This window comes from Dicentrarchus labrax, unplaced genomic scaffold, assembly GCF_905237075.1.
Source record: "Dicentrarchus labrax unplaced genomic scaffold, dlabrax2021, whole genome shotgun sequence".
In the NCBI taxonomy this organism is placed as follows: domain Eukaryota; kingdom Metazoa; phylum Chordata; class Actinopteri; family Moronidae; genus Dicentrarchus; species Dicentrarchus labrax.
The window spans coordinates 20703221-20728834 of NW_026136712.1; the positions used below are offsets into that span (position 1 = coordinate 20703221).

At 40.8% G+C, this 25614-nt stretch overlaps 1 protein-coding gene across 8 annotated transcripts in view; it reads left to right on the forward strand.

The window, feature by feature from the left end:
- LOC127373258 (rho GTPase-activating protein 44) overlaps positions 1 to 25614 on the forward strand; it is an 84153-nt gene that overhangs the window by 51518 nt on the left and 7021 nt on the right. For 4 of the 8 annotated variants that reach the window (XM_051417580.1, XM_051417578.1, XM_051417579.1 and 1 more), the window contains exons 7-21: positions 2388 to 2505; positions 3799 to 3867; positions 3967 to 4048; positions 5156 to 5283; positions 6090 to 6201; positions 10866 to 10947; positions 11068 to 11148; positions 14298 to 14411; positions 16068 to 16159; positions 16258 to 16438; positions 19501 to 19518; positions 20883 to 21074; positions 21874 to 22404; positions 23346 to 23461; positions 24386 to 24772. In XM_051417580.1, the coding sequence (XP_051273540.1) occupies positions 2388 to 2505; positions 3799 to 3867; positions 3967 to 4048; positions 5156 to 5283; positions 6090 to 6201; positions 10866 to 10947; positions 11068 to 11148; positions 14298 to 14411; positions 16068 to 16159; positions 16258 to 16438; positions 19501 to 19518; positions 20883 to 21074; positions 21874 to 22404; positions 23346 to 23461; positions 24386 to 24772 (2303 nt within the window). The remainder of the gene's footprint in view (positions 1 to 2387; positions 2506 to 3798; positions 3868 to 3966; positions 4049 to 5155; positions 5284 to 6089; positions 6202 to 10865; positions 10948 to 11067; positions 11149 to 14297; positions 14412 to 16067; positions 16160 to 16257; positions 16439 to 19500; positions 19519 to 20882; positions 21075 to 21873; positions 22405 to 23345; positions 23462 to 24385; positions 24773 to 25614) is intronic. The other 4 variants (XM_051417581.1, XM_051417583.1, XM_051417584.1 and 1 more) reach the window with 4 other exon arrangements.

Below are 25614 nucleotides of genomic sequence, written 5' to 3' on the forward strand. Positions count from 1 at the left end.
TGAAAACTTCACTCAACGCCAGTTTTGGCCAATTTAGTTATTTTTTTACTTGAAGAATAAGGAACAATAATGATATTATTTGGGGTTTTTTAAGCAAATGTTGCATTTATTGGGGACTATTTTCAGCTGCGGATTGATACACATTTGGTCCTCTAGTGGATATTTGGGGGTGATAAAGGAACATATAACGTATATAAATCAGGCTTTAGATTCACACACAGTCTTATGAAAGACCTAAAGAATTATTTAAAACAGAAGTGTAAGTTCCCAAATTCCAAAACACTTTTAGATTGATTTAGATTGAAAGCTTTTTTTTTTTTGGTAATTTGCTATATTCTGTATATCTTATCATATATTTTGGGAATTTATCAGCCCTTTTAAGGCAATAATTGAACTCAGGACATGATGCTAGAATGAATAAGAGCCGAAATTACTCAAATACAGAGAAATGAGAAAACCAAAATCAGGAAACAAGACATAAAAAACAAAATAAAAAACAGAGTTGACCTTCATCAGGGCACCTCACCTATTGTCATTAATGGGAAATGTAGTTCATAATTGTAATTCTCCAGGTCTATAAGAAACTCAAAAAGATATAACATATTACAAAAACTGAGGATGAATCAATACAGGAAATCCAAACCATGGAAATAAATATAAGAAGCAATAAGAGGGAAGAACATATTAAACTCTACGGCCTGATTCCCCCACAGGAGCCTCGCGTGTGTTTCCAATAATCTTTTCTTTAATAAAGCAGACACTTGCTCATTGTAGTCTAGAGGTAATGACTATATTGAAATCAAGAATAAGAATTTATCTGTATGAATGTTTCATTGGAAGTGCACAGCAGTATTCAGTATCAGCTTTCACACTGAGTCTGTAGCACACCATGCTGATAAACTCAATCTTCACAGCCTCCCAGGGTTCAAACAACCACAGACCTCTGACTGATTCACGCTCACACACGTTGTCGAAAGGCACAAACAGACATTTCCCAACCTTTTCTTCACAGTATGAAAGTTTAAAGCGATAGTTATCTTAAACACAGCGATCAAACGTGCCTCAGTGTTGCTCACGTGTGTCTGCAGCACATAAAGGCTGGTGATGGTGCAGCGGAGGCCAAGAGATCCAGACTTTTGGTGCCTAGAATGGGTCCAGTTTAAAAAATGGTGGATCCTACACTTCCCATAATGCAACTATTTAGTGTCTTTTTGTTAGTCGTGTTTCTGAGTAATGAGTAAAGATTAAAGGTTCTTTGTTTCGTGTATCTCGTGCTGGCAGACAGTGTTGGGCTGGTTAGTTATTTATTACTCATTACTCCTTTCAAAAGTAGTGTTATTACTTTACATATTACTCCATGCCAACAGTAATTAGTTATATTAATTATTATAAACTAGTTATATTACTTTTATGCTACTCTTGTGTCTCTTCTCCCCAAAATTCAGACTTATGACGATTAAAATCTAGTTTTGTTTCTTTGTTAAAATCAAAATAATGTGAATATTAAGAGTTTCCATCTTTAGTTTCCTCCACGATTACAAAAATTGATCCAAAGATATGATTGAATTGTTGGATTTTAAATCAGTAGGTGACAAAATTAATGTAACTAATTATGTTTTAGGGAGTATCTGTAATGTTATTACTGAAATGTATTTAGTTACACTATTACTTACTGAGGGTTACTGCCCAACACTGCCTATAGGTGGCATTAACACAGCGAGATATGCAGGAATGTACCAGAAATTACAGTGAAGAAGAAGATGGCTATCAAACAAACACATTTTTTAGACCTGTGTTTTATTCTGTAGGTTGTTATTTCTAAACTTTAGACTTCAGTGACCTTGAATTGCTGCAGATTTCTCTCCCGTCCAATCACAAACAGTTTTCTGATCTCTGAAACGTACAATCACCACACTTTTCTCTGAGTCGATTCACTGTCATTCAGTCCCATTATGAGCAGTGACACGGAGAAATGTGATTCTCCTCACTGCAGTCCAGTCCAGTTCAGTTTAGGATTTGGTTTTTTGGGGTTTTTTTCTTTAGTGACCCAAATCTGAGACAATTTTTCCCATCATCCCGCTGTGTGCTGAGCTCCTGTGGCAGCGAGACATATTATCTCCACCCAGAGACACACAGCTCAGACAGAAAGTCTCACAGACGGACAGAGACAGAACAGGACAGTCTGACAGAGAGAATTAGAACAGAAAATAGCCTAAGTTGAATGTATGAGGATGTATAAATTTAAGTAATCCACCAGCTCTCCTTGTTTGCCTCTTGTCATTTTGTTACAGTAGCTGTTAGATGTTGCTGCCGATGATTATCACTCTCGGGAAAAATGTCTTTCACAAGTCAAACGATGTTATTAAAGAGCAATGTTGTGTTCCCAGGTATTATCAGTCCGCCAAGTCTTCAGGACTGTCCAGTAACCTGCAGCCAACAGGAGCCAAGGCCGACCACCTCAGGGAAGAGATGGAGGAGGCAGCCAACCGCATGGAGATCTGTCGAGTCAGTGATCACCTTCACAATAAAGCAGATGTTTGTTTCCGTAATGCTGTAGATTATGTGCTTTTATCAGTCAGGTATTAGTAATTTAAGGGGATCTGTTCAGTTAAAGCTGCTCTGATCGATATTCTTAAGCTAACAATGGTTCAAATGTGTATATTGTTTCTGTTTCATGGCCACAACTTTACTGTTTTGGTTCAGTCTCACAGCTTTACAGTAGTGCAGTGGTGGCATGAAGAGGTGGTGAAATATTGTCTATACATTTTTTAGTGTGTGGACACGACACTCCTCCATTGACTCTGTTGTCCGTCGCTGTATAGGATATAGGATGGGATGTGCACACAACAACCTCAAATGGAGAAATAGTAGGATGAACACTGGTGTTACCAATGACACTAATTAACAGATTCAGTTAAAAGTTCAGACACATGCAAAGTAAAAACTGGTGACACCGTTAGGAGATTTATAAAGCACTTTAGATTGTGTTCATAACTCAGTTTGGCTTTATTTACAAATGTTCCATCTTTCCTTACTGTCTTCACACCCGATCAGCTCCTGTTAGGCTGAATGTTCCTGATCCAGATTATCAGGTGAAGGCAGAAAAGGGAAAGATGGAACATATGTTGTGCTCTGGCTCTGCAGGACCAGCAGAGAGCTCAGCTGTGAGGCTATATATAAATATATATATATATTCCACGCTGCTTTTTCTATAGACGGTTGCCAAATTCCTGCATGTGTGACCCGTTTTACATACATTTCTATAATTCTTTAACATATTATGGATTTGCAACTAAATTTGAACTCCTGCAAAATCTGATTAATTACATCTATAGGTGACTTTAAATACATATTATTAATTTAAATAGCTGTAATTCTGGATAGTTTATCCTCGTACACAGCCAGTAATATTCACTGCATTTGGATATTCTGCAGAAATCATAATGATTGGAAGATAACATCTTAAAATAGACATTTCTGACAATATTCTGTCAACACACAGTATGAATTTGGCACATTTTTACTGCGTGTCGATAACTGTTTCGACCTTTTACACGGCAGACATTTTGACTCATCATAGCAGGAAACTCACAGGTGTAACTAATAACATTAGTGAAGGCTCAGCTACATAAGAGTCCCGGTGAGCCAGCGTGAACAACCTCAGAGCTCGCAGCCATCATTAGTGTAATTAATTACACCTGTGCGTTTCGCCCCCTGCAAGTAAAAAAAAAAGGGGGTTTTATGTTTGTATACGAGTCCTCATCGCTCATGTATTTTGTTGTTTTCTCCCCCCACCAGGATCAGTTATCAGCAGACATGTACAGTTTTGTGGCCAAAGAAATTGACTATGCAAGCTACTTCCAGACAGTAAGTACAGCATCTCTCCAGACTCTGGCTTTAGGGAGGAAACAAAAATATTCTGCTTGTCCGTCACATCGCTCTCTGGTCTCTTTCTGTCTCGTCTAGCTGATAGAAGTCCAGGCAGAGTACCACAGGAAGTCATTAGAGCTGCTTCAAAGTGTTCTGCCTCAGATCAAAGCTCATCAGGGTGAGTTTTGAGACCAACACACTCACGATGCAGTGAGACTGTTCCTTCTCCAACCCGGTGCTCAGGCTCTACTGCAGTTTACGTCACAATGTGTCCACGTGTGTTAGTTTGCATGTGTTTTAAGATTGCCTGTAAACAATTTGAGGTCCTGCTGTTACAATTTTTAGCTGTTTTAATTACAGCTTCAGCACAAGGAGCGCTAAAATCTTAGCATTAGTAGAAATATGGACTCAACTTCTTGGAAATTAAGTATATTTTGTCAGCCAACATGTTTATTTAGGTTTAAAACATCCTCTTGTTTCCAGTGTAAAAAAACTAGAGATGCAAACTGAATTGACAGTAATTGAACTTTCTCAGTTTGCCTGCATAGTAACCATAGCAACTACAGAAACCACACCGAGCAGAGGTACAGGAGCTTATTTGGGGTGGTTAGAATATAACCTGCATTTTAATTAATCATTCATTATCACCAGCAGTGAACAAACAAATCAGTAAAAAAAAAAGGAAAGAAACAGTCTTAAAGCAACAAGTTTTAAAAATGAATTAGCTGAACGTCTTATTGTTACTCATTCCCTCCACATTAAGCTACAACCTGCTTCACTGGGTGAACACCTGTGTGATTTGTTCCATTCAAATAACCTAGCGACACCTAGCAACCAACATATTTAACGTATGTTTAATTATGTAATATAACTGAATTTGCATACAACCTTTTCCTAAACCAACACTATCAAGTAGTTTTTGTTGCCTACACCCAATTAAAGTAACTGAAGTCTGTATTTTCACAATAAGAGCCTTTGGAGGATTGGGCTTTTGTTTTCAGGATAATAGTGGAAGAACCAGTATCGTTCTAACATTGCAGACAACAGTGGGTTCATGTGGGACTCTATCGCTCAGTGAAGGAAGATGAATAATAAAATAGGTTTTCGGGGCCTTTAAGGTCTACCAGAAACCTATGTTGCTATATGTTTGGTAACTTTCTGCACCCTGAGAGCAAATTCTTAGCATCTGTACTCAGTGAAGTGTAACAGCATCCTAAAAGTTGAGCTGCTACTGTATTTTCTGCTTGTTTGTGTAACCGTGTTTGTGTTTGTGTGTGTTTGACAGAGACCTGGGTGGAGAAACCATGCTACGGGAAACCATTAGAGGAGCACTTAGCGCTCAGCGGGAGAGATATTGCCTTTCCCATCGAGGCCTGTGTCACCATGCTGCTGGAGTGCGGCATGCAGGAGGAGGTCAGACTCCACAACAAGACTCGCTGCATCAATCTTCACTGCTTTAACACAAAGACACACAGACACAGTAAAGTAATACAGCGGCGAGCGCCGAGATGAAGTCACACTTAGTTACTGAAGGGAAATGGTCCATAATGAGGTCCAGGCTGCTGTTTGCTGCCCTCACAGCCTGAAACAAACAATCCTTCTGTTTAATTAATGTGTGATATTTAAGAAATGTCCTGTTTTCAGGCCAGTGAGCTGTTCACTGGTTCCAGTGCAGCTTTAATTGCTAACGATTGTTTTATGGAAACATATTGAGGGTGTAAATCTTTATGAGATTAAAAGTCAAATTCATCAGTGTGAGTAACTTAATTTCCATTCTACAGTAATTGGACTGTAATCAGATGTTTGTTGAACATTATGGAGACTGTTTTGGGATTTGGTGCAGAGACATAGATAGAATAGATTCCTGCTTTTAAAGGAATGGAGGACACTGATTAATTCACAGCCTTTAATAGTGCAAACAGTTTCAGCACAACTGTGTCTTCATCGCAGTCAAAATGGACAAAGACAAACAACCTAGAGTCGGTGTACAGTTGTCCCCTGTCCCATATAGAGACTGAAGTGCATACAGAGCGTCTTCATGAGCTCAGTTTATGAATTAAAATGTTATATTCAAAACCATCCTTTCAACGTAGACCAGCTGAGCACATAGTGTGTGTGTAAGGTTGACCGAGGTTCCCCCAGTGGAGGCCCTTCAATATTCTTTAATTTCAGGAGAGGAGTGAGTGAGTAACTCTTGTTGCCATGTTTTGTGTCTCCAGGGTTTGTTCAGAGTCGCTCCGTCGGCCTCCAAACTGAAGAAGCTGAAGGCGTCTTTGGACTGCGGCGTGCTGGACGTTCAGGAGTACTCTGCAGACCCGCACGCCATCGCAGGTGAGCTATCCACAACATTACCACCCCACCCTCCTCGTCCCTCCTTCCTCCCTGCCTCTCCTAGCTGCAGCTAATCTGTTGCCACGGCAACTGATTGGCACCATCCAAGAATGTGAAACTTCGCCTTACAGCCGTAGATTTATGAGTTGGCACCCGTCGCTCATTAGGAGTCTTAATTTCTGTACATATTTCTGGCGAGCTCAGAGTTGCTGAGACGTCTGCCCACTTTCTCACACACACACACACACACACACACACACACACACACACACACACACACACACACTGTTTTGGGAATGAATATCATAATTAAGCTGCCAACCGATCTGCCAAAGAAAAACCCCCTAATATTTTATAATCCCTTTTCTACTGTTTGTGTTTATTTCTCCTGCACACGTTTCACTGCAGCTGTCATTTATAAACCAGCAGTGAATCTTCCTCCTAAAGGTTAATTTGAATGTCGTAAGAGTATAATATATAAGAGTCACACAAAGGAGTTAAAAGATTACTTCAGACTTGATTCGGCAGCAAGACAGGCGAAATGTTTTTGTGCATTTTTGCTGGAGATATTCAATAAACAATCCCCGAAAAATGTGTGGAGATAAATTCCAAATATAACTGGGATTAGTGTCACACAGATTCCTCATCTTCTGTAGCTGCTGCTGCTGTTTTTTCTTTGTGTCTTTTTGTTGCTGTCACAGGTTTGCTTTTAAATCAGAACTGTGATAGACTACAAAAGAAAGAAAAGCTTTCAAGCCTTTATTATGCTGTTATTGATCTTTTTTTTTTTTTTTTTGAGGTTGGGGCTTGTCTTTACTGGAGCTGACTGCTGCATAATGCTCTTGTCAGATGAAAACATTATATATAATCTCCAAAATAACAACTTTTCAGGAGCTATGGAAAATATTTTTAGCTTGGGATCAATGCTGTCAAGTGCTTCTGATGTCATTTCTTCATTTAATTAGGTTTAAACCACCTTTTGTGGGATATTGTCTTGTTTGCCAGAGGAATTGTTTTTACAACCTGGGGGTCAGGACCCAGACTTGGGATCACAGCGGGTCATGAGGCCTCCTTCATTGTAAGGTGTGCTGGAAAACTTAAAAAATATACACAGTAGGCCGATATGTCATTTCTGTGAAGAAATTGTAAAGTAAATTGTCTAATACAACAAGTTTCAGGGAGAAAAAACAATTTTTTTTTTTTTCAGACAGTTTGTCAGAATTTGTCAGAAAAGAAGCCTTTTAAGTCTGTATGATTGTTAAAATGAATTAAAAAAACACATAATACAGAGTGAGAATTGTATAAAAAGTTCCCTGAAATATCAGGAAAAACTCTTATTCAGTATTCACAGGGTGTAATCTAAACAATGCACCAAAATTGCTTTTACACAAACTTGCAAACTGTTAACTGCTGCCTTCGTTTTACTCTTTGGTGACATTTTGTCATGAACAGAACACAACAGGCAGCCTTAAATGGCATTTCTAGGGTCGTCAATCACGCTTGTGAGCGCACCTCCTCGCCAACAGGTGCCATCAGGCCGAAACAAGCAATTTACAACAAGTTTGGTGAATTTATTTTTATCTTTTTATTTTATTTACCAGGGACGATGCGCATTAATCAACGCTTACACTTAATGTAAATGTGCTGGAGTTAGCTAATAAGGACTAGTGTCTAATGTCATCAGTACAGTGCTTCAACAAGTATAAATACAATACAATTTAATAGATGTATAAAAACAGTGAGGTTATGTGAAGAATAATTTTGTATGACATTCATCATCCCTTATCTGTTGTCCCAATTATCCAATTAGGACACACACCTGAATGTGTAAGATTCTCTTCATTTAAACCCTGAGGATGGTTGAAACAGTAGATAATAAAGGCTTTTTTAAAAATCAAAACTCCACATACTCCTGCTTCTCCTCTACATGTCCTTAAAATTAGCATAATTTGCAAATGTTTTCTCTTTTTAAATCTCCTCAGTGGATTATGGAGGTCATTTATATGGATAAAAACCCACAAAAGCTGTTTTTCCTCCCACTGGGAACCTTATATTCCTTTTTTTTAAATTAAATATCAGATCAAAGTCAGTCAATCAGCTGTGTTCACTGGAGCATGTGAAGAAAAGAGAGATGAATCCTGTGTCCCTCTCTAATGATCCCATATTAAACCGGGTTAGCTCTAACAGAAAATCTAATTTGTGAGCCCACTGGGGGGGTGCTGCTACTGGTGGTGGTCGTGATGAGGAGGTGGGAGTGTGCAAGGGTTCATCTTCCAGCAGCTTTTCTTTGTAAATAAAGCAAAGTTACAGGTAGCTTCAACATAAATCCCTCAATTTAATGTTTATTTAGCAGCAATAGACGGAGAAACACGCCTGTAAATAAACAGATCCAGACACAGAACGAACATCATCTTCCGAGCTGTCTCCCAGTGAGGGGATGCCCTGGCTGTGTTGTTTGTCATCCATCCCACGCGTCCCCCCCGCCCCTCAGCCACCCGGGGGAAATGAAAACGCAGCAGACCAGAGAGGGAAGAAGACGAGTCAGAAGGGAAAGCTCAGTCAGCCGTCGCCGTCTTCGTCAGCACTGGAAAATTACACTTCCACCCACTAGTTCTGATCAAAACAGTGTTTGGAAAATGGTTTATTTTAAAGTGCTCGTTGTACTGGGGTCAGTTGGGGTCTGTTAGGGTCCGTAGGCGGTGATATTGGTGTCTCATCTCTGACAAATTGTGCACAGAAAAACTATATATTGTAAAGAAATTATTATCAGGCAAACAGTTAATTAAAAGAACCCCTCCAGACAAGTAAGACATATAAAAATACTGTAAAACTTCTAATAGGTGCAGGTCTCCTTTAGTGGCCTGGTCTGGATTTAATACAAATGTGAAATAGAAATCTGGATGTATAAAACCTCTTAATAATCACCGGGTCACCAGCTTGAGTGAGTTCTAAGAGTTTTGTGCTAAAGGAATTAATAAATGCAGGTTGAGTTTTCAGTGATTTAAACACATTAATGCCCAGGCTATTATTTGAATAATGTGTGTCTGATGTGTTTTATTGCACAAAAAAAATAATAAATTCCACATTAAAACCCTTAAAAAGGCATCTTCTTCTGTACTACTTTGTTAAAAATCACATGATCTATGAATGTGCCAATTTTATTAATTCCTTAAGTTTTCTTGCTGGACACAAAATGTCTCAAATTTCACTGGATAATTTCCAATTTAGCCCTTTCACATTTGTTAACTGGTTTCGTGGCCTTCATAGTTTCTCCTACACACTTGGAAGGCTGAGTGGTATTCAAATGGTTGCAATCTGCAGCTTCACCACAGGCTACGTTAACGTCTTTAATTATGTCAAAACGTCTTTTTACATGAAGAATGGGCTTCCATACAACTTCTTGGCACATTTCTGTGACCTTAAAGCTTCTTAAACATCCCGTAAACGACAAAGCTGGCTTAACGAAACCTGCTGTTACCAGCTAGATTTCTCCAAGAGACAATTTCCAAAACATGGAGGTTTCTAATTGGCTTTTTTTTTTTTATATGAGCATGTGCTTGACAAAAGACTGCAGACAAGAAAAGTATTGCTGTCAAAAGCAGGAGTGGCAGGATAAGGAGAGGAGATCAATGATACGCCCTTGTGTTTGAAATAATTAAATCCAAAGTCAGACTCAAAGTGAAACCAACTCGACTGACTGTAAAATATAAACACGTTTTCACTGGAAGGAGAAGCTGTCAGGAAATTACACTCACTCACGTATACAACCACATCCAGATCTGTCAGATTTACCCCGCACCAGTCCACTGAGTGCATCCTCACCCCATGGGGATATGAAATTACCTCCACAACAAAAGCCTCAGCATAGATCAGACACCATATATTCCATTCAATAGATCCTGTATTGAGCAGTTGAAGTGCTAATCAGGTCAAAGCTGGTTTCTCCTGTTTATCATCATTCAGCTTTCTTTCTTTCTTTCTCAGATAGCATCTCCCTTTTGTCTCCCGCTGTCTCACACACACATTAATTTATCGCCTGCTGGTCATTATATAGATGCTACAGCCAGAGGAGACGCCGGGCAGCCAGGGTTCATTAATCATTAAAATGATAACAGGAAATACTTTTATTTCAGTAATAGCACTCTATCAACCTTCTTGTTTCCTGAACTTAGATATGCTACGTGATAGGCCAATGTGTGTTGAAAAGAAACCACATTTTGAAGATGGATAAAAGCAACAAATACAGCATATAGCATATAGGAAGGTTGCTGCAGCTGTTGCTTTATGATCTTTATGCCAGATTCTCTACATTTTTTGTTATGTGATTCACTTTCTACTAAACCAATTTATGCGTGCAGTGTATTAGTAATTTATCCAATAAAATTAAAGCAGTGTGTATGACTTTCATGATGCCCTTGCAACATAGGAAATAACATCTTCAAAGCACTATATGATGTTATATTAGCAAAACAATATGGCAGTATAAATAAATGTACATTTAGTCGTCAGTATAACACACTGACAGCACAGAGTCGCCCCCCTTGGCAACAGGCCTGAAACACTATGAGCTCATGCAGAGACAACCGCATTATATATTCATTATATGTGCACATGTGTATATAACATGCATACATGCTTTTATCATATTATTTTGTTCCCTGCAGGAGCTCTGAAGTCCTACCTGCGGGAGCTCCCTGAGCCGTTAATGACATATGAACTCTACAATGACTGGATCCAAGCCTCCAAGTCTGTATCTCCTCAGCACCATATTGTTATTAGAGCAGTGCCTATGGCGTACATTTTAAGTTTATACACGTTCAACCTTTGTTTTATTTCTAATATTTCTGTTTTTTTGTCGTCCTGCAGCATTCAAGATCAAGACAAGAGACTGCAGGCTCTCCTCAACGCCTGTGAGAAACTACCCCCAGCCAACAACAACAACTTTAAGTGAGTCACTGTTTCCATGTTTCACTCCTTGTGGTCCTCTCCTGTTTATTCATATGTGGCTTAATATATCCAGGGCTAAATTCACCCGGTGCACAAAGCTAGAGTTTAGTTGTTGACTAATTTGCTGTGAATTCTGGGTTGATTTAAGGCTTTTTTTGCAAATTAAAACAAAGGCCGATCAAGTTACTGCATCAAACTTATAAGAAATGGATCCGAGCAGCAACACCGGCGCTGCTGTGAGAACTTATCCCCCCAATAAACACACATAAACATGACATTTTTTATACCTAAATACCAAAGGTATAGCACATAGGAGGTAGAGGTGGTGCAGGTCAGTTTTTCTTTATCTCTTTTCCCTTGTGTAATTTTTTACGGCTATAATAACCAAAAAGAAAACAAATCCATAAAGAAATGCAAGTAATAAAAAGAAAACACTATAAGAACAACTCTGTTACATATATAATATTTACTCCACCACATAAAGTTGCCGTATTCTTCCCTTTTGGAATAATCTTCCAGCCCAGTACCGCCTGTTGAGCACAATAAATGCCTGTGTGTGTGTATATAACGAGGTGCAATGCAGCACTGCACCATCAGTGTCTTATTTAACTGTAAAAGGCACAATGTCTAATCCCATTTAAACACATTCTTCCATATATGAACTGCATATTTTTGTTCTCTGAGGGTTTACGGCAGTTAATGATTGCACTGAAAACACAAATATTGGATATACAATGTGGTTTATCAATCTTTCATGCATATATTTATAGTATAACTATATATTTTATATATATTTCAAGGTCCAAGGTGCTCTGTGTCATGTTCTACAGATACAGACACTGACACTGTAGTGAAAGGTGTGTAATGTTGCTGGTATAATGTCGATTTTACCCCCTTTCACTGGAAAAATCAGGCGACAGCTCGACTCTGAAGCCTCACTAACCTCAGATTGGCTCTTTTCTAAGTATGATAATTCATCGTTTAGAGAGTTTTAAGTCTTGAGCTGCACGTTTGCTGCTTTGAGCTGAAGGACTCGTTGCTCCAAATACAAATTAAAAATCAAGGCTTGTGACAAATCAAACAAGCAAATCGATGTAGGCAGAACAAGGCCCTGTTCTCCCTCTTCCTTCCCTCCTGCTTCCTCTTCACTCTCCAGTGAATCTCTCAGTTGTTGTCCTCCAATCTGGAGTATCACTGAATTGAAGAAAAAGCTTCTAATCGACACCCACCAAAAAAAACCCCAACTCCGTTGACCTCAGTGTGAAACGGCGCTGAGAACTGCTGCTGTATTTTGCTGCTGGATTAAGACGAGTCGCGGATATTTGCTATAGGGCTTGTCTCATGATCTAAAAAAGAGGAGGAGGAGGAGGATGGCAGAAAAACTGAAAGAGCGAGATACTGCAGGACTTGTCAGTGTCATCATCAAATCGCACAAATAAGGGCGTATTTTTAGACAGTCGTCCTCTGAGAAGACCTGTCAGACCTGTCCAGATGATCGCTGCTCGCTGGAATGAGCTGCCTGATGTTCATTCAACTGTGGTGCAGCTCAGGATGAGTCATTCAGCTCGGCTGCTCGCACAGAGCCACAGAAACACACTAGCCCATTTTAGAGCCCCCATGAGGAGACGGAGGAATAGTAATAATAGTTTGCTGTAATAATAAGCTTTTGGTGCTTCGGGAAGGCACCGAGGAAGCACATTGTTCTATATGTGTACTGTGAGTCTGTTGTTGGATTATTTAAACCTAAAGAAATCAGGGTGGGAAACCTCACATACAGGTACAGCTCAGCATTGTTCTGTTATTTCCCACATTTCTCACTTTACATGTCTCATTTTACCTCCCAGTACATAGCCTATAGCACTGGATCCCAACCTCTTTCCTTTAGGGAACCCTTTTCTATCATTTAGTGAAAAGACTCATATTATATTTAAAACTGTACAATGAACCCAAACAGTGAACTCAGTAAATTCAGGAAGTTTGTGTAAAATAAGTGATTTGGATGAATTTTGAGCAGATTATTTCCTGTTTAGGGAACAATTCTGTCTGTATTATGTATTTTTTAAATTATTTTTAACAATAATACGTATTCAATAGGCTTCTTTATTGACAAATTTGGTTGACCATTGTTCTATTAGACAATTTAAATTTACATTTCTTCACAGAAATGAACCAAATGCTGAGATATAGACCTAATGTGTATATTTTATAGTTTTCATACATCCTTTAACCTCAAAAAGGCCTCACAACCCCCCATGAAGACCTCCAGTTTGGGAACCACTGCCCTAATGACAAAAGAGTAGCTCTGCAGGAACATGGCTTTACATTTATCCCAGCATCAACTGGTATCTTCTAACCCAGGCAGATAGACTGGTTCTGGATCTGGGGGTCAGGATCCCCACTAGCGGTCCCCAAAGCTTCACAGGGGGGTCGCGAGGCCTTCTTGGTTTTTAGGGATGTAGGAAAGCTTAAAAAATATACACAGTAGTACAGTGTTTCCCAAACTTTGTTTTTTTCTCTGGACCCACTTTTTAAAATTGACCACTGACCATCACATCATAATTTAAACCATCGCTTTTGAAGAGATTGATAAACCACAACTTCCTCATCAGTAAATTCACATGTTAAATACTTTATAAATTAGATAAAATAAAGGAATATGTGCATTTAGGAAAAGTTCAACCTCATCAGTAAAACAATGTACACAATTTAAATACTTTTAAACTCACAGTAGCTGTAATTTGGAGACCCCATCTCCTGCACTGATGCGACTTTAGTTTTATATATTGTAGTTGATCTGTGAAAACCATGTAGCTCCAGATTTGGTGATTTTGTATTTTTCTGTTTCTAAAGTTAAATAAACCATTAAAAACCCATTGGATGTGCTGACAGCTGAAAACACAGCTGTCTTCCATTTTATATGCTGTGGCACAAAATCACAAATTAACTTCAAAGAGCTCTACAATCTGCATAACATAAGACTCCTCCTATCCTTAGACACTCGATATACAGCGTACAGCAGGGTTTCTGGTCATATTTCCATACCGTGACTGTGAAGCACTTCTCATGTTCAATGTACTCATTTGCACTCACTCTGCTAAATGAATGTACTGTTTCACCGACTGACCTATTTCTTGTGTCTGCGTCAACAGGTATTTGATCAAATTTCTCTCCAAACTGACTGAATACCAGGATGTGAACAAGATGACGCCTGGAAACATCGCCATCGTCCTCGGACCGAACCTGCTGTGGATGCACAACGAAGGGTAAGATAGCAGAGACACACAGTGACGCTAGTTTACTGATTTTTATACCGTGAAACTTTATTTAATTAAAAGCAGGGTCCTAATTAGAAACAGGTCTCCTTTAGTAGCCTGGTGTGGCTACGTGTTTTCTCAAATAAAAGCAGGTTTTAATTAGAGGTTATTCGTTAGAGGTAATATTGAATAGAAGAAATAAAAGTTTTGTGCAAAAGGAATTAAAGGCCTGTCCCAAATATAGGCAGGTTGAGTTCAGGGACTTAAGCAAATAAAAGCCTGGGCTATTATTTGAGGTTAACGATATTAACAATATAAAATACAGCTTTAAGTGAGACATGCACATGGGGTATTTAGAGCATTAGACTGATGATGTTCTATAATTTACTTATTGTCAACAAGTCCCATGAAGTGTTTGTATCTAAAGCTTGATATATATGTTCTTCCTCTGTGCCATAGAGCTTCATTGTTGTCCAGAAACTATTATAAACACATTAATGAGCCACACTGCTGATCCTCTGTTACCATCAACACACATTTTGACTCACACACACCTTCCTGCTGCTGGAAATGCTCACCTGGGGCCTCATTACAGAAACTTCCTGAGTCTGAATCTTATCTCAGGTTCGGATGCTATTTAGGATTTTTGGACCATGTATTTATGGGTATATATATATCTCACCATATGTCTGTTAATCCATGGCTCAAAATAGTCCCCGACATACATTTTTATTCTCTGTATGCTTGTTCCAACATGCAATGGAACATTCAATGTATTGAATCACAGGTATTATCACAGTTCAACCTGGCATATTTTACATTTCTGAAAAATCTCGGTCTTGTTATTTGGATAAATTGAATTTGAAAAATTTTTCTGACCACACAACCTGGAGCTGTCATGGTTTGACAGGTTAAACAATATATTTCTGACTTGTTTTTAAAGATTTTATGTCTTCAGTAGGAACCAGTGGTCTTTGAGTGTCACAGAAAGTCAAGAAGTATTTAAGAGACAAACTAACGTGTTGTTTTTAGTCTTTTTGTGGGATTTGTTGACATTAAAACTGCACTTTTGGTTAATTTTCCAATCCATGAGTTGGCAACCAAGTTAAAATGTTTTAATCTTTACGGCTGCTGAAGTCTAGAAATGGCAACATTTTATCAGCTCAAAGTGCTTGAAAAGTTTGCAAAAGAATCCAAACTGCAAAAGTTTTTCCTGCAGTAACTCAGTGGATGTAGCAGACAGTCAGACTCTCATGGTATCCTCTGTGAGGAACTCGGGCCGCTCACATTCATGATGCTGTTTAAAGTGCCACCAGTACTAATAACAAAATGGCCAACAGGCATGAGGCTCCTACACATCCAGAAGACGTTTTTATCATAAAGTGTATTCATGACGATGATGACTAAGCAGTTTGGAAAGGGTGAAGGACACTTCTGTTATATCTCTGTAAATCTTACAAACTCTTTATCCCTCTCTAACTTTTAATTAGTATTTTAATAGCCCACATTTCAGAAACAGTTTTAATTTTCTCCTTTTAATGCTTTCGCAATATCATGAAAATGTGTTAATCACCGCCTGAGTGTAAATTCTTATGATCCAGACGACTACTTTTCCTTGACGTCCCACCATTAAGAAAAAAAAAATCTCCTCTCTGTCCGCTGCAGGAACATCACAGAGATGATGACCACAGTTTCCCTGCAGATCGTCGGCATCATCGAACCCATCATCCAGCACGCCGACTGGTTCTTCCCTGGAGGTGAGTTTTGTTTCTACAGTGGAGGGTTGATTTCTATAACGAAATAAAACGCTGAATTCTTTCTGTATCTCGTCGTTTTCTTCTGTCTCTCTTTTTAGAAATCGAGTTCAATGTCACAGGGAACTACGGCAGCCCGGTCCACACAAACCACAATGCCAACTACAGCTCCATGCCGTCTCCGGACATGGATCAGATCGATCGCAGGCAGAACGACCAGAGTCGACGGCCGCTCAGCGTCGCCACAGACAACATGATGCTGGAGTTCTACAAGAAGGACGGGTATGACCCTTCTGTCTCAGCTGGGATTACATTTTCATTTTCAACACATTTAGCTGCAGTTCTGGGGTTGGTTGAGCGTACGTGATCTTTTACAGCATCCTGTCAACAGAGCCGACAGTAAACAAGGTCCAGGCTCAGTCTCATCCACAGAGGTCTCCTCCTCTCCAAAAACAAACAGATACGATTATTAAAACCACTAAAAACACAGAATAAAACAGTTCCACCTTAACAATCACTGCTTCTCCCACGCTGTTGGACAGACAAAGGACGTCCCGGAGGGGCTGCGAGCCGAGCTGCTGCTAACGTTAGCTCAGCTTGTTTCTCTGATAACTTAAGATCCAGACGTCCGATGACTAAAATCCTTCATCCGGTTCAAATCTAGAGTTAAAAAGCACCAAGATCTAAACAGTGGATGGTAACAATGTGGCTTCAGACTGGATCAACAGTCAATGTATGACAGCTTCTGGCAGACAACCACAACGCTGACGCAGGCACAAAGGGGATATGACGCCATCGACAGGCGACCGGTGAATGATTGATTCTGAGATCAGTGATTCTCTGAGTTTGAACATTGTTGGAAACATTTGGGATAATGTAAGAACACAACTCAACTACATATAGAACATAGAGCTAGAGTTTATAGACATTTTAATGCAGAAATGTTTCATATTATATCTTCAACTGACGTTACTAATGTGCTTATTTTAACTCAAACATCATCTTTTCCCAAAGCCAACCAACTACTTGTGATGCCTAACCAAACTGCAACCGTTTCAATCCACGTGTTTATTATCATTACCATGACGACGAAGGTCACCTGACTGCGTCCTTTCCTGCACGTCCAACTCCGCTAAGATATTAGGGGCACAATCCTGTGTAATTTTTTGTAAAAAACAGGCCTTCAGAGCGGTGGGCTTTAGTGTTTGGGATAACAAACAGCCTTTTGGTCCGATGCTGGGGTTTTCTGAACAATGGGCCGTCCCCTGACTCAAAGTGCTGCATCCATTACCACCATCTGAATGAGTTGCAAACGTGTGTTCAGGAAACCAGAACTGTGTGGAAAAAAACTGCTCCAACAATCCTCTCTCTGCAAGTCAGAGGAAACTCATCTTAAACAAGCCCACTCATCTAAATCCTCCCAGTGATTACGCACACAATCATGTCGCTCTGCCTCTGAATCAATCAGCAGTCTCCTCTCCTCCGCGGCGTCCTTACAGCTTCATTCAGGGTGGATCCTAACTGACAGCTCAGCTCAAGTTCATTTCTTTTCTCTCTCTGTCATCGAAGCACGTAAAGTTTCTGCACGACCGCCTTCTGACAGGGTCGGACGTGTGAAGTAAGAGTGAGGAGAGAATTCCCCACTGATTACACAAGTTTCATGTGAGAAGTGACCTCGGTGAAAAGCTCAGTTTCACGATGAGGTGGACAGAAAGAAATACTGTATCACTCCGAAGCTGCAGCACTTGCTTTTAAGCTTTTTATGCAGGCGAGAGAGAGGGGTAAGAAAGTGGGAGAGACATGACATTTAGTCTGTGAAATGAGGAATCTGACAATCCTCAAGCTTTGGAGGATTAGCTGAAAACCAGTCAGTCGCTTTCTTTCTCTTTCTCTTTCTGTCTCAGTGTCTCTTTCTTTAATGCTTTAATACACCCTTGGTCTTATCAGGCCCTGCGGGGAGTCTGAGCTCTGCAGCACTGGGACCACAAGTAGCCCAGCTAATTAAACCAGGACCAAGTGTGTGTGTGTGTGTGTGTGTGTGTGTGTGTGTGATCAATAGAGCTCAGCTCTCAATAGAAACACTCTTCAGAACTCGCAGCCTCAGCACAAAGAGGCTGCTGCTCCTTTGAAAGAGAGGTTGTCTTAGTTTTTATGAACAAAAGATGTCTGTACACAGTTGTAAAGTTGCGTTTTTTTTTTACTTGGTGCACATTCTTCTAAAAGGTTAAGTGATGTTGAGACAGTAACATTTCGCTGCCCCCGGGGATCTGTGGCCTCGTCATGTGAGGAATAAAAACATTATCATCCTCTGTACGCAGCAGGACCGGCTGAAGGACACCACTGCACTTACCTCTACATTAATCTGACCAGTGGGAATAATTTATAGGTAGTCCGGACATACAAGGTTACATACAAGGTAGAAAGTACTGCAGAGTGATAGTGAAGATTTTATCAGAGGAAAATGGTTGGGCAGCATCTGGTGCACTAACAAATTAGGTAATAAAATGACATTTTAAACCTTTAATGGAGATAGTTAGCAGTTTAAAGACTTAGAAGACACTACACTAGATGGCCATAAGTATTCAGACACCTGAACAAAGTATGTGGACACTGGAACATTACACCCATGTGTGCTCTTACTTCAAAACCATAAAATGTTTTGGTATTTTGGCGAGTTTTAGAGTTAAGATGGGAAGATTGAAACCACTCTTGTGTGTTTGAGAGCAGCTTAGCTTAGCATAGAGACTGGGAACAGTTTATTTCCAATGACTACCTGGTGTCTTGTCACACATAACCCCCCTGTAACACCACACAGATAGTTTGCAGCTGTTTTTTAACTCACAAAATTGAGTTAGTTTTACTTTAAATGTTTGATATAATCAGTTTCAACTATTTTTATCAGTTAAATGAACTTTGAACAGTTTTACACTGTGAATGTTGTAATCCTGATGCATTAATGTACCAGATTGTCACAACCAACCACACTGCAGCTGTAAGAAACCGTTGATTTTGGGGGATTTTCTAGTATCCATTAGGGAAAGTTTGACCTAATTAGGGCTAAATGGAAGGAAAATGTCCTCTCTGGGTTTCGAACGTGGTTGAAGCACTACAGGGAGAGCACATTTCACCCCTCAAATCGCTCTCCTCGTTACACTCAGCGTGACTCGGGTCCCCATGCGGCCTCCTGCCAGGCCAGCCTCCCCCGTTTCGTCCTCCATCTCGGCTCTTGTCTTAAAAGTCTGCTGCTTTGATAACGATGCTGTTTAATGAGCCCGGGGAGACTCCTGTCTTCCATGATCCTTACTCCTGTCCTCATTGTGCTTGTCTCTGTTTTAACTATGCAGCATTAGGAAGATACAAAGGTACAGTATAGATCCTTTTCCTCCAGTCATCCTCTCATCGGCCTATTCATCATCTGTTCGTCTCCGCCGCCCGTTGACAGGGACTGTCTGTCATTTGTCGTGTGTTTAAATGAAGTGACACACTTGGACTCCTATAGTTCAATGTCTCCGACAGAGTGGGGTTGACAAATGGGTGACTTGGACAAAGCAGGTCTTTCTTTCTGTGTTTACATAGTTAGTATCTTTGCAGTTTCTGGCAGTGGATAAACTTGTTCAGCCTGAGAGCACAATAGCCTCTTGTTGTTTAGTCTTAGCCAACTACATACTGAAGTTAGTTCCTGTTTTACCTGACAGATAAACAGATTAAACTCTGGTGAAATTGGACATTTTGGGAACATTTATCTAGGTGTGTACTCTGGTCTGTGTGCAAAATATGAAGCTACAGTTAGCAGCCAGTTAGCTTAGCTTAGCATAAAGACTGGAAGCAGAGGGAAACTGTTAGCTAGATGCTCATTCTAAATAAATATTACCTAGTTGGATGAAACATTTATTTTAATTCACGTTTATTACAAAGCACAACTCAGGAGGGAAATAGCCTTTTTGCTAACTGTGGCGTTTATTTATATTATGTGTTTTTATTAATGTGCATTGTCTTCTTCTCTTAAATAAAGTAAACTCATTGTTTAAGTGATCGTTAGAGCAAACGCAAGTCACATTAATAACTGAATAACCTTTATCAATGCTTCATCAGAAGCTATAACACAAAGTGAGCTAGTTGACATTAGTTAAACCCCGGAGGTAACTTTGTGCCAACGATTGCCCGTATTGATCGTACTGTCGGCTGTGAGAACAATCAGAGCCGAGACTTTTGACTTAAGTTAGCAACTGGAAGTTAAAAGACAAAACCGATAAGAAATAGTCCCTCATCTAACATCAAACAAAGAAAGTGAATCAGGCTGTTTCCCAAAATGTCTTTTTTTAACCTTACAATATAACCATAACATCTTATTCTTGTTCATTTCATCCAAACTGCTCTTGTGCTGCAGTTATCTAAATATTTCACCTCACTCATACGTCACAATCACATAGGACAAAAATGTGTCATTAAAAAAAGGGAATCATACATTGAGACAAGGACACTGTGTAGATAAGATGTTGTTCTTTGTTCCTGCATGCTGAGGATCGTGAGTACACCCATACGAGGCTGTGTGGGTGGAGCACAGAGACCCTAGAAGCTGATCCAGGGTCAGACCTTTTTTTAGATCCCTCCTCAGCTCTCCACCTGACGATCAGTTCAGGGTGTGGAAACCTGACCTCCTCCCCCCTCCTTCTTGAACCTCACACACCCTTGATTTGATTGGCTGTGCATCTCTGTCCCACTGCAGCATGGGTGTCAGGGTGATGGACACTTCTTGGGTGTCGCGCAGGGGCTCGTCTTCTACGCGTAAAAGCTCTTCCACGCCACCGAGCGTGCATCCCCCTGCCCCGCCCACTGACGCTCTCGTCCCCGAGCAGCCTGGGGAATTCTCTGCCTCCCCCTCCCCCACCCCTCCTCCCACTAGCAGCGACCGAGCCAGGTAAGGCTGTCGTGCCCCCCTTTTCCCCTTCCCTTACCCCACCCCTCTCCCGTCCTCCTGTTTCACCCCCCACACACACCTCCCACCTGCCGCTGATCCCTCCCCGCCGCGTGTGCTGCTGCGTCCTGCAACTGACACCAGAACAGCGCTTGACCCACGTTTTCTTGTCTGTTGATGTTTCTCTCTCCCCCTCCCCACCCCCACCCTTTCCACGAAATGCTCATCCTCTCCACCTCTGTGTCGTTTTTGTGATTGCTCTTTAAGTTCTTCTTTTTGTAGAGTCATGTGTGGAGTTCATTTCCATTGTACCTTGTGGCGCAAGTGAAGATTTTATGTAACAACGTAACAATGTGTGGAGGGAAAAAGTTGAGAAAAGTTCATCCGTAGTTCAGTAGAAAATGGTTCACTGCTGCATGTGCATGAATTATATATCTGTTCTGTTTTTTTGCCATTTAGTCCAAGCATCATTAACAGCATAACAGTCCATTGTCGCAAGGCCCTGCAATGGATGAGGTGATAAACTTTCTGTTTTATCTCATTGATATGATTTGAAAACCACGGAAGTTCATGAGCACCTATCCTTTATTTCCTCTTTGCTGTCCCCCCCGCCCCCCCGCCCCAAGCCCTCACTACTTCCTGACACAATAATTAATATTCGCCTGATTTCCTCCCTCACAATGGACCCAACCTAAACACACAAATCAATACAACCCGCTTCTCTTCCCCTTTTAGATTCTAATCAACTCATAACCTCTGGAGCTCAGTTCCCCATGAGACACTGATGTGTTTATCATTGCAGCTCGGATGATGCATCCTCCAATTGGTCGGACTCCTGTTACGCCTACCCCTCCCCTGAGGAGGAGAGGCTGCCTCCCCCTTACCCTTCTTCCTCATCTTCCTCCTCCTCCTCTTGCTGCTCCTCCCACTCGCTCCCTCACCACCATTTCTACACCCGAGCACCTCCGGGTATGCGTCCCGTCGCTCCCAGTCCCGAATCCGTGCCTCCCGGCCCGTCCCCTCCCCCCCGCCGCTCTGGCTACAGCCCGCCCCCACTCCCCCACTCCCTTTGCCCGTCCCCACAGCAGCTTGACGTCAACTCCAACCCCAAACCCAACTCCCTGCACCTGCCCAAACAGGTCTCCCTGTCCGACGCCTCGCATGCGGCCCTGTCCGAACCGAATGGCTCCACCCTTTACATCAAACCCCCGCTCGTCCTTACTCGTCACGATTTGTTCCTGGGCTCCCCCAAACCCCCCAACACCCCCCTATCTGCTCCCCCTCCATGGGCAGCCTGTGCCTGTAGCCGGGAGAGAGGAGCCAAGCTGACTAGGTAAATACAGAATCCCGCTCAACTCGTACTTCCACACAACTCACACACAAATGAAGAGAGAGAGAGAGAGAGAGAGAGGCCTTGCAGGGACAAAGAGGGAGAGAGAGGGATGATTTGATCCCAACAGCGCCACCTTGTTCTTCGTCGTATTTATTCCCTTGGTTGTGTATCCATCAGTCATGGAAATCAATGCGCTTTAGGAACATCATTATCAGATCCATCTTTTAATTTTATAGCCATGAATGCAATCCATAACTTTCCATGTTGCCAGGATATTCAGGAGACGGTTGCCAGGCAACAAAGGAAATTCAAAGCTTTCAGTGCATACCATTATAAAAAAAAGTGGGCGTTAATGAGTCATACCAGTGGGCCCAGTCGGCCCCGAGTGGTAGACTGCAAGATCAGACCTTGAAAATGAACAAAACAACAATGTTTAAGTAAAAACAAACACGAGTGGCAGCGTCGGTTAACGACATTATTGTGTTTGACAAAATTTGTGCGCTGCTCCGCCTCGACTTTAAATCCCAGCAGCTTCAATCATCCATTCATGCCCTCATCTGCCGAGAGTGAGAGCGGGCTGACAGTCAGCCAGAGTATAAACTGGTTATGTTGTGACCTTCAGGCCCTCTTCCTATTGGCATTCTGTCTGCACTGCGCTGTAAAAGTAAGGAAAATCCATTAAGCCATTAGGGTTTATTTGGGATTTCTGAACTGCTTCTGCTGCACCGCAGTATAGACTACACGTCCATCTGCAACACTGGTCACTCAGGCAATTTGACATTGAACTATGGGTTATGCTCTCATATTTTTTTTTTTAATACGCCAAGAGATTTACAGGGTTGACATATTACTAAAGAGAAGTGGGGCAAGCTTGTGATTTCTGTGTGTGTTTCTCCTTCACTCTCTCTCCTCCTCCTCCTCCTCCTCCTCCTCCTCCTCAGCACTCTGAAGAACAAGGAGCTGTCTCCAGTGATTGGACAGAAGGGGATCCAGGGAACAATGACCTCTAGTGGACAGTCGCAGCACTCTGAGCACAGCCCTCACACCCTGAGGAGAGGTACTGAGGCTGTGTGCAGTTATTTTCATGCTATCCTCTTTCAGTCACTTTTTGTAACTTTATCTGTTAAAAGTTAACTTTTTCCTAAAAGTCACCACAGCGACGTCTCTAGATCTGAAAAACCTAGACAGCAGATTAAGTCGGGAGTTATCCCGGCTGAGTTGAGTCGTGACCTGTTTGTTACCATGGAGATTTATTATGAGCAGCTAACCTGCTGCTGACCAGACTAACAGCCATTGATTAATCCTGATGCTTTATCTGTTCAGTCAGCGGTCACTGCGATCGTAAACCAATGTGATTACCCTTATTTCATGTTCTTATGTTTGTATTTGCATTGTTTTTATAAGACTGTATTAAAATACTATAAATAGGCGACATATTACAGATATTATTTTATCAATAAAATACCACAGGTAGGACTTCTGTCATTCAGTTAACTGTAATTATTTTTATAATTATTCATGTGATATTGTTACTTTTAGTGTTTATCAAGAACATATATAAAGACGTATTATATTAAAAGCTGCAGGTCATTAATAATTAGTTGGTGTCAACACAATGCTCCAAACTTCTTTCTAAATTTACTTCATAAAGCAACAAAACTAATGTCCTGAGTATCTGCTCACTTTAAGGCAAATATACGACTGTTAATTTGTAATCTGTTAATAGTTACTCTTTGAATTGTTTAATTATGACAGTTTCAGTTAAGAGCAGCGGTTAGTAACCTAATGTTTTGTTTTGTTTTAAATAAAAACCTCCTAACTTTAATGAAAAACATCACAATCAGAGGACCCAAAGAGTCCATCTTCCAAATAAGTTTCCATCACTGAGAGAACCGACAACTCTTTTCTTCTTACTTACTAATTTTAGGTTTGTAATATTTACGTAACGGAGATCTATTTTTTACCTTTGTTGTCTCTGCAGCAAAGAAACTGGCCCCGATCCCCCCTAAAGGCCCTTACTGCCAGACAGGAGCCATGTCTGACCAGTCGACAGGTCAGCCGTCTCCCGTCAGCCTGTCGCCCACTCCTCCCAGCACCCCCTCCCCTTACGGCTTCAGCTACCCGCAGGGATATGCCACCATCGGCTCCCCGGGACAGATGGCCCAGATGGCCACCACCCCGTCTCTCTCCTCTCCACCTTCCCTGGCTGGGACTCTGACCAAGGCGAGGCCGACCCCTAAACCGCCCCGTCAGAGGCCCAGCTTACCTCCTCCTCAGCCCCCCACCACACCCGGCTCCAGTCCCCAGCCTCTGGACCATTCGACGGGTCTGCTGGATGGTTTGTCTCCTGGGGAGAGCATGTCCACAGGTGAGGTGTATAAAACAATACTACCCGTGTTCACTTTAAGTTGAGGTACTTTTACTAAACTTACGTTTAATTTTGTACTTTTACTTTATAAGATATTCACACTACAGTTTGAGCCAATTAATTGCTGGTTACTTTGACAAAAAACCTATTTATTTAGCATAAATAATCAACAAATGTTCATGATTTAAGTTTGTTGGACCACCAGCTAGATAACTGTATCAGGTCACAACAGATCAAGGATAAGACTGGTGATATTCTATATTTTTTTCCTTGTCTGCAAATCCCACAAAGTGAATCCCAAAACGAAACAGATGCATTGTCTGCGTATCCAAAGCCTGATATATCTTATTCCTCTGGGCTTTTTAACAACAAAGTGCTACATAATAAGACATCAAAGGCTTTAAAACGAGGTGTAAAAGAAACACAATAATATAAAAAGACCAAGATTTATATTGTAAGAAAAAGGTGGGATTAAACTGATTAAAAAGGAGAATAAACATTACAGCGCAGTTACAGCGCAGTGCAAGATTGGAATAAATAAACCCACATTTAATTTAGAGGATGGAGCTTCATTGTTGTCCAAAAGCTGTTAAAATAGTCCCGAATAATGTACTTTTTCCTCCTGTTTCAGAAACGTTTGATGAATAAAAACTAAAGCTGTTTTAGGAAATCACTGAACCTTTTTTAAATATAAAAATATAAATAATTGTGACTTGTTTTTAAAGATTTACGTCTTTTTTTGGTCTTTTCCTGGGATTTGTTTTGACACTAAGACAAATATAGAATAACACCAGACTTTATCAGAGTTAAATAAAACATAAATCTGCTCTAAAACCTGTTTA